Raw genomic sequence first — 9346 nt, 5'->3', positions numbered from 1 at the left:
TATCGTATCGTTGGGATTCAATCTACCCTACGTTACTGAACAAGCAACATCTCTAACGAAGCTCCTGCACAGTTACCTCCTCAAGCAAGCTTCTCGCCACACGGCATCTCCAGCACCAGACTGTCTTTCATATAATATATTTTATATAAGAAAACCACCACCTAGAGTTTCCATCCATCCATCCTGAGTGCTAGACAATATAATATCACGTAACCATACAAACCCACTAAACAGAATACAGTCTAACTAATTAAAGCTGAGAATAAATACGCAAATCAATAAGAATATTGAAAGAAAGCAATAAAAAGGAAAGAAAGACAGAAAATAAATACAATAAAATAAATATATTCAAGAAGGTTATAGAAAGATAAATAAAGTAGCAATCCCAACATATTAAAAGTTTGCCTTACATGCATATGTAATAAAATATTTAAGACAAATGATACTGCACTCTTGAGTTAACATGTCATTTGGCTGCTACACTTATATTCATACACAATAAAATCGGTTGATCTAAATAATGAATATGATCACTAATATGTAATTGGGCTACCAGTAAACAGTCACATCCACGGATACAAGTACAGTATGTATTATTTCTAACGATTCATAAAAAAAAAACATGAACATGGTTGGCAGTTTACATCAAGACTTGAGAACAATTCTTGATGTTTAACCCTTTTGATGACAGGAGTACTTAAAATTATATTAATTTATTCATTAAATGTGCAAAAAAACCAAAACATAACTTTTAACAGCCAACTTTACTTGGTATTGCAAATTACACAAATGCTATTGGCACTTTAAAGTATTATTTTCAATCAAAATGGTATGACAAATATGCCTGAGTTGTCTCAAACAGCTCTATATATAAAACTTTATTAAATAACTTTATAATTTGGTACGTATTACTGCGAAAAAATCAATATACATGCTGTGAACACGAGGGGGGACAAAATCAATGAAAAATTGCCTTTCCTCTGAAGGTTTCCGAGTTACGAGAGATTCGTTTCCACCAGCCAGTTATGAGATAAATTCAAGCCGAGTCATTTTAAAAGATGTTTCACTCAACGAAATACTTTTATCCTATATTCGTAGTTTTTTAAAGTTAATAATGATTAAGAAAACCTAAAAAAGACAAATGAACGTTGTGGTATGTCGTAGTTAAGGGTGGGGGTGGGGGCATTTAAAGCCCATAGTAACACGTCAACATTACCTCGGGTCAGTGAGAACGCTGATGCTCTGCGTTTTCTAATGCTTATTACAGCTCTTAGTGAATATGTGCTATGTCATAATAACGGTATATGCATTTTTATATTAATTTATGAGGTAAATTCGAGGTTAATTTTTGTTTCAATATACCCAAAAGATATGCTATCGTACATTAATCAATAAATTAAAGGGTCGTTTTCTATGACTGGCGGTTTGGCAGGTACTGGAGCAGTTTGGTGGTTTAAGCGACGTAACATACTACTCCCAATATGGCTTCGGAAGCAACTTATTCCTGTGCTGATGTGTTTTCTCAAGAAGATTTATCCCTCTTAGCGAAATCATTGAAAGATGAGAAGTTTCGTGCACTCTTCTCAGAGTATGCCAAAGAGGTTTGTGAACCAGAAAATCAAAAACAGTTTGAAAGAGAACTAAAACAATTGGAAAAAGAGCGGGGCGTGGAGGCTGTTTTCGTTCACCCAAGTCCCGGTTTTGCGTTGGCAGTGGGAGGCCAAAAGAGCGGCCCCGTTTTTGTGAATATATGCAGCAGTGATGTTGTACAGAAACCCAGCTTTACCAGGGTCGATGACGGTGTAAATAAAGGTGAAAATTGGTCCTGGCCACATGCTTTACCCAAACCCCGGCGGGAGTTGCTAAGTAAGAAGGTGCGGTTGCTAAGGGGCGACGATAGTAAGGCTGTGAATGATGTTGGTAGACAGGCGGTGGTGCATGATGTCGTCTTCCACCCCGATGCTTTACAACTGGCCTCCGGCAGTCACCTCATGAAACACACACTCATACAAACGGCAATGGACAGCTTGTGCAAAAATTTTCAGATAAAAGCAGAGCAACCAGAGGAGATTGAGACTAGTGTGAAGTACATAGGAAAGCCAATGCAGTCTGTGATAAAACGAGTAGTAGATAAGAAACTGTTTGAGGCAAGTGAGCAAATGAGTTTTCATCAAGATGAGAGGACTAAAGTTCTTGAAAATGAAATTAAAAATATAAATGAAGAAAGTACAAATTCTGTAATGAAGGAAGAGGTGGCTGGGCCATTAAAACCGCAGTACAAGGTGAAACATGTGAGCAAAATGGATTTGCAAGACTTCTCTGTACAGTTGATACCTCAGTGTGGTCCAGCTTGGCGTCCTCACACCCTCGAAGTTGAGGTTGAACTTCCTGGTGTGACACGAGCCTCACAGGTTGATGCTAATGTGTGGCCACAGTCAATTGTACTTTCCACTGATTCAACCCCACAGTACAAACTAGAGCTGCCACTTCCTTATCCAGTTGACGAGGATTTAAGTGCAGCCAAGTTTGATGTGTCAACTCAGAAGTTAACTCTTACTCTTAGTGTTATACCAGCAAACAAGAAAAATCAGGGAACGGTTCATGATCATTCCCCTTCCTCAGACTCAGGTATTGAATGTGAGCCAGATTACCGGACTAACAGTGATGGAGATAATTCCTCTGAAGTGTCTTTGTCATCGCAAGAGGAAAGTTTGAAGGGAATCGATGCAACTGAAGAAGAGGAAGATAATGTATTTGAACCGACACCATCCAAAAGCAGAGTCACACTTATCCCAAGTTATACAGTTAAACAAACTAAAGAGAGCCTTTGTGTTGTCCTGAACTGTGGTAATGTTCTGCCGAGTAGTGTTGTTGCGAAACTGGTGGATGATCATAGTGCCCGAGTGGAGTTATCTAGTATTGGTGGCGGGCACACTATGCTACACTACGGATTGACAGTGGTGTGCAGTCCACTTCAGATAGCAAAGTCTGGAGTGACTTCTAAAGTTCAAGATAGCATAGTTGAAGTAACTATCAAAAAGGCTGTGTCTGGTCAGTGGGAGACTTGTCAGATTGGTGATGGTGATCGTCTGACCACTGTGGTGCTGACATCCAGTAGTGCCTTGGATACTGAAGCAAAATCTAGTAAAAAATCAATGAAATCCAGCAAAGAACCTAAATGTGAGGTGAGTTACAGCCAGTTATTGTTATTATCGTCTGTGGGTAAATTTGCGGTAATTATTACGACTTCACAGCTGCTGATTTATCAAAGAAAACAAATTTAAAAATGCTGCAAATTCACTGTGTTTTATAGTGGCTACTGTCGTAATTATGGCATTTGTGTTAAAAGGTGTTTATTTAAAAGTTCAAGTTAACCTAACATAACACTTGCCATGGGCGAACTTACTCTTACTGAGACGGGGGTGGGGGGCTGGGAAGTCCTCCATATTAGCTTAATTTGTAAAAGTCGCCTGGTATTAAATTTTTATAATTTTATGGTTATAATCAGTAGTTTAGACAATTGCATGACACTTCTCCCACAAATGACCTAACCTAACCTAACCGGGGAGCTCTGCTGCCCTTGGATTCCCATGCATATATACAGGGGGTCCCCAACTTACGAACATCCGCTGATACAAACGAGGTTAAATTTTAAATTTATAGTATTTTATTTATCTGATGACTTATTTTTTACTTTCATTTACTGTATTTTGTCATTCTATTTCTTCTTTTCTCTTAAATTAAGTGATTTTAGAAGTACAGTATATAAGGACTTGGGCTATGATATAGTAGAATTTTAAACATTGTTCTGTAACTACGGTATGCACATACATGTGTTCTGACTTGCATACATTTACGATTTAAGAATGTCCTCAAGAACAGAACCCGTTCGTAACTTCCCAAACTATTGATTGCAACCATAAAATTCTCAAAATTCAATACCGGGTGATTTATAAGTGATACAAAACAGGGGTAATTATAAAAATAAAAGATTTGTAGATTTAGGACACTGATGTTGGTCATAATGTAGGATATAGGACCTACATAACCCACTTGCATCTTCAGTAGCTCACTCTTGCTTAAATTAGACATAGTTTAGTGATGGTTTTTCTTTGCTTGTAGAAGGTACAAAAAAATTTACTTATTTGCCATTTCCTTAGTAGAGTTTGTTATTCTTCCAGTGTTGGCACTGGATCCATAACTGTCAAAGAAATACAGTACAGTACATTCAAGCAACAAATGTAGGTAAAATTATCGTTTCGGTCATGCACCTGTTTGGATGTAGGTCAGAATCATTCAAAACACATCAAAAACCATCGGAAAAACATAATTTCAACCTAAGCTCGCCTTACTTAATCTAACCTAACATAAATTTAAAATCATAAATTCTCTGCATGACCGAAATGATATTAACCCAAATGTATTTAAGTCAGATGGGGTTAAAAAACATTACCACAAACTTAGGCTTACAATCATTACTATTAGGTATAAGAACATAAGAAAATAAGGAGTCTGCATGGCAGCTCCTGTCGAGAGTTACTACCACTCTCTATTATCCATGAATCTATCTAGCCTCCTTTTGAAACTTTCCAGAGTTCCCGCACTTACTACAAAGTTGCTAAGCTTGTTCCACTCGTCCACCACCCTATTTGTGAACCAGTTTCTTCCTATCTCCCTCCTAAACCTAAACTTATCCAACTTGAATCCGTTGCTCCGAGTCCTATCCTGCTCGGATATTATAAGAACTTTTTCTATATCCCCTTTATTGATTCCTTTCACCCATTTAAATACTTCTATCATATCTCCCCGCACTCTTCGTCTTTCTAGGGAATGCAAGTTAAGTTTCTTTAACCTATCCTGATATGGAAGGTGTCTAAGTCCCTGAATCATTTTTGTCATTCTTCGCTGCACCGACTCTAGTGAATTTATATCCATTCTATAATAGGGGCACCAGAACTGAACCGCATAATCGAGGTGCGGCCTAACTAGCGCAAGATATAGTTGCAATAAGACCTCTGCACTCTTGTTACTTACACTTCTAGATATAAAACCCAATACTCTGTTTGCCTTATTTCGAACATTAACGCACTGTTTTCTAGGCCGTAGGTCCGGGCTTACAAGTACCCCTAGGTCTCTTTCACAAGTCGACTTCTCTAGGTTGATGTTGTTCAGGCTGTATACATTATAAGTATTTGTTCTTCCAATATTAAGTACGCTGCACTTAGTGATCCAATTTACAAAGACTAAGTGTAGGAATAAAATAGACTTTTTTTTTAAATAATTTTGTGAAATGGCTTAAATAATACATAGAAAATCTAAAATGGGTGTCTCTTTTTTTCTTCTCAGCACCACGAAAGTCTCACTTTTAAGCTTGCCAGCCCTTTTAAAGTGAATTACAAACGAAAATTTTGTCGGCACACAGCGCAATCACTGACGCTTGGACTCAAAAATACGTAATTTGACAAAATTTTGGTACGGCTGAGGCGGTCGTATGTCTGGGTGGTCGTTAGTCGAGTAGGTCGTAAGTCGGGGAATAGCTATATATACAGGGGTGTGTATATATATATATATATATATATATATATATATATATATATATATATATATATATATATATATATATATATATATATATATATATATATATATATATATATATATATATATATATATATATATATATATATATATATATATATAATATATATATATATATATATATATATATATATATATATATATATATATATATATATATATATATATATATATATATATATATATATTATAAGAAAGTGTGAAGAAATGTTTCAAGCATTAGGAGAAATAAAACATACACTGTGTCAGTGTCTTTGTGTGCATGTATTTATTTTTTTTGCCCCAAGCTGGTGTCCCATGTTTGGAATAAAAAATTAATTGTTTTTTTACCCCATCTGCACAAAACACTTGTAGACATGTATACACACTATTTTTTTACCTTTGTACAAGTATAATTGTGTGCATAAATTGACCCATAAAATCTAGAACCCAGAGAAAATTAATGCCAGAAGATTCTGACTGAATCATCATCAGATGATCCCATACCATTTGAAATACTGTAGATAGTAGCAGCTCCAGCAGTCTGTCAGATATAGATGAAGGAGGTTCATTTTAGAGTTGTAGAAATGGGAAAGTGTGAAACGTAATCCTCTAATCAATTGTAGCATCATATACAATTTAGCTAAATTTTTTGCATCATGTTGATGAAAAGTCTGTCTATACAATTTCTTTTGCTGTAGGTGATAAGATACCTGTGTTTTGCATTATTCATGCTGCATTTTTCCTAAGAATCATTAAATGCTATACTGTATATAAAAACAAACACAAGGTAAACTGTTCATGTTGCTCTGTCGTAACACATTTCCAGGCATGTTTATGTTAAGTTTCACCTATTATACTGATTTGAGTTTCAAATTAAGTTTTAAATGTAACTGATTTTCTGCATGTGAATCCATTGACACCATTATTGTATATTTTGACTGATTTTGAGGGCCATATATTAGAGATATTACAGTACAGTAATCCTGTGTTTTTCGCGGGAATTACGTTCCTGAAACCCCCGCGAAAAGCCAAAAATGTGAATACTCTTTTAGGAATCACTGTACAGTACCTGTGGCCACCAAACAGCTTAGGTAGGTCATGCAGTTAACCATGCCATGCTCTCCACTCACGGCCCAGTGGTCACACTGATCACTGATGCACTGTACCGGCATTTACTAACATCATTATTTGAAACTAATCATATTGTCGTATAATATAACACAGTTATATACAAGCAAATTTTATTTACAAGTACATATATTCGAGGATGTTTGTTGGCCCTAGGGCCACCTAGGCGTGGATTTGTTAAAGGTGTAGAAGCTGCCGTCAACACAAACAACCACACCCTAAGTTAACGAGTTGCATGACCCAGTATCAAGGAATAGTCCGAGAAGACCAGACAACCCACTAACTGCACTGGCTAACCATTACCCTGGAACACAATCCGCAAATCGATTAACATCTAGGTCGCCAATTATAGCTGGGTAGACAGAGGCAAATGGCATAAAGAAACTTGCTCATAGTTTCACCCTGCCCAGGAATCAAACCCGGTTCCAATCGCTTGCAAGGCAAACATACTGATTATATTATATAGGGTACAATGAATCCTCATCAGATGCCAAGCAATTAAAAAAAATGGAAAAGGGTTGTTTTTCATGGATTTATTACAATTTCTTTTCTAGTAGCCACTTTTCGGAGATAAACAGACATAGAGACTTAGTTTTAACAGCACTTTTGGGGAATGAAGTGGGCTACCTGCAAAAAAAAATCTTAAATTATTTACTGAAATTTTTTTGAGTTTACGGGGCCTGTTCGTATTTTTCCCACTGGTTGATTTGTGCCCCTGGTTTAAAGTATTTCAGTACAAAAGTGTTTCAAAGTGAGCTTTACAATTTCCATTACTGCACTTTGATTTTACAGTCCAGTACTGTACAGTATTCTTATGAAATGGCCTCCATTGCTTTGGTCTTGGGTGAATTAACAAAAATCATTACTGAACTATCTTATTTTAACAAAACTAGCCACTTTACTGTACCTAAGTGTGAAACTTAGTTTATATATCACTCAGTACAGTAGTAAGCCTCAACTATACTGTACAATCATTCATAGTTCACTGATGCTTGTTGTCAGTTTATCAAAGTGTTAAACACTGTATATCTATCAACTACTGTGATCATATTTATCTGAATAAATTTGGTTACCAGGTAGTGTAAGTCAGCACATTTGGGATTTGTGGATTTTAAAGCCTGCAGCAAGTTACCAATTTACTGTACATGATACAGTAGTGTCTTCTTTACTGTCTTTCCAGTTAAAATTTAATTTTTATACTTTTTCATACAAAATTATGAAAATTTCTTAAATTTATTTGATAATATTAATTATAAATGTGACTGTACAGGCTGTATACTGTACAGTATAAAGCATATCCTCATACTGTATCATATTTTGTGGAACATATTGTTCTCTACAGTATTAAGATAATGCATTCATTAATTTCATATACTGTACCTGTACTGTACTGTATCATAGGTTGAAGTATAAAGTGTTCATTGTCTGCAGTAGGTAACAGTACAGTACTGTCTTTCATAAACAAGGTGTTATACAATATCTGGATTTTCATCAAGGTTTTGTTCAGTATAAATTGTACTGTATACAATATTGTACAGTATAGTACATATATCCAATTTATCATATGTGCCATTGAATATTTAACTGCAGTACCATACAGAGCTTAAGTACAGTATTCATTAAGATTATTGTTGATAGTAATAGTTATCTATTTCCTCCTAAAATTTCACTCAAGGACTAAGACTTGCTGTACTCTGTACTTTACATGGTCCCATATAAATTTAATCTTGAGATTTCTTCAGTCCACATTGCACTTTCTCAAGGAATCATCTCTCTCTCTCTCAGGTGTAACAGAATTATACATAAATTATCCAATGTAGGGAAGTGAATTAATTAGCCCTTATGTACTGTACATTGTTGGACTAAATTGGACTACAGTACATGATTAGATTTTCAAGTTGTTTCATTGATTTTTGCTCTAGCATGACAGGGTGTATAATTGCTTCACAAACATAACTCTTAACTTCTTCCCTTTCGCTGTAGCTGTAACATCTCTGATCTTCCACTGTCACTCCAAACAGCTGTACAAAGAATAATTTTACCTATTTTCAGGACTCCACAGTCTTTCACCATGTCAATTTCCTTCTTTCCATGCATAATTTATTTTATGTGCAGTAATTAGCTTAGCTCAACGACCAGTCAGCATTATTTAGTAAGATTTGGTCTGTTCTCTGCTGGAAATTTGATAGACAGTTTGTGGCAGATCCGGAGTAAACAGTACTCTATCAATATATTTGTACTGTACTGCAAATATCAGTGAATTCCCTCGTCATTGCTCGCATATTTTTATTTTTTTTGTGCTTCTACATTTTTTAGCTATTTGTAACAAGAAATAATAAATGTTCACACAGGTTCCCCTCATTCTCTCCCCACTCGTCAGGTTCAAGTATAGATCCTTTTTATCAATCCCACTATTCAGATTGAAAGTTCATTGTCTGTTGAACTTCACTGCTTTTGCTTCCTTTGAAATTGTAAAGCATTGTTTGCCTGTTGGCATTATGTGGTGAAACCTTGATGACATTACAGAAGAACCTATGTGCTTGTGTGTACACTCTTCATATTTGCCACAATATTACGATAGCGGTACTGGTTTCAATAACTACCGTATACGATAAGTGCTTGTATTTTACTAGTTTGA

General features: G+C 35.7%; 1 protein-coding gene across 1 annotated transcript in view; it reads left to right on the top strand.

The window, feature by feature from the left end:
• The first annotated feature begins 1451 nt into the window (after positions 1–1451).
• LOC121867247 (protein kintoun-like) overlaps positions 1452–9346 on the top strand; it is a 59273-nt gene continuing 51378 nt past the window's right edge. Inside the window, exon 1 of the mRNA XM_042367104.1 lies at positions 1452–3185. Within this exon, the coding sequence (XP_042223038.1) occupies positions 1482–3185 (1704 nt within the window). The 5' untranslated portion in view covers positions 1452–1481. The remainder of the gene's footprint in view (positions 3186–9346) is intronic.

Source organism: Homarus americanus, unplaced genomic scaffold, assembly GCF_018991925.1.
Source record: "Homarus americanus isolate GMGI-L3 unplaced genomic scaffold, GMGI_Hamer_2.0 scaffold6317, whole genome shotgun sequence".
Taxonomy (NCBI): Eukaryota; Metazoa; Arthropoda; class Malacostraca; order Decapoda; family Nephropidae; genus Homarus; species Homarus americanus.
The sequence above is the reverse complement of the archived record's forward strand: the minus strand, read 5'-3'. Positions and strand labels throughout refer to the sequence as shown.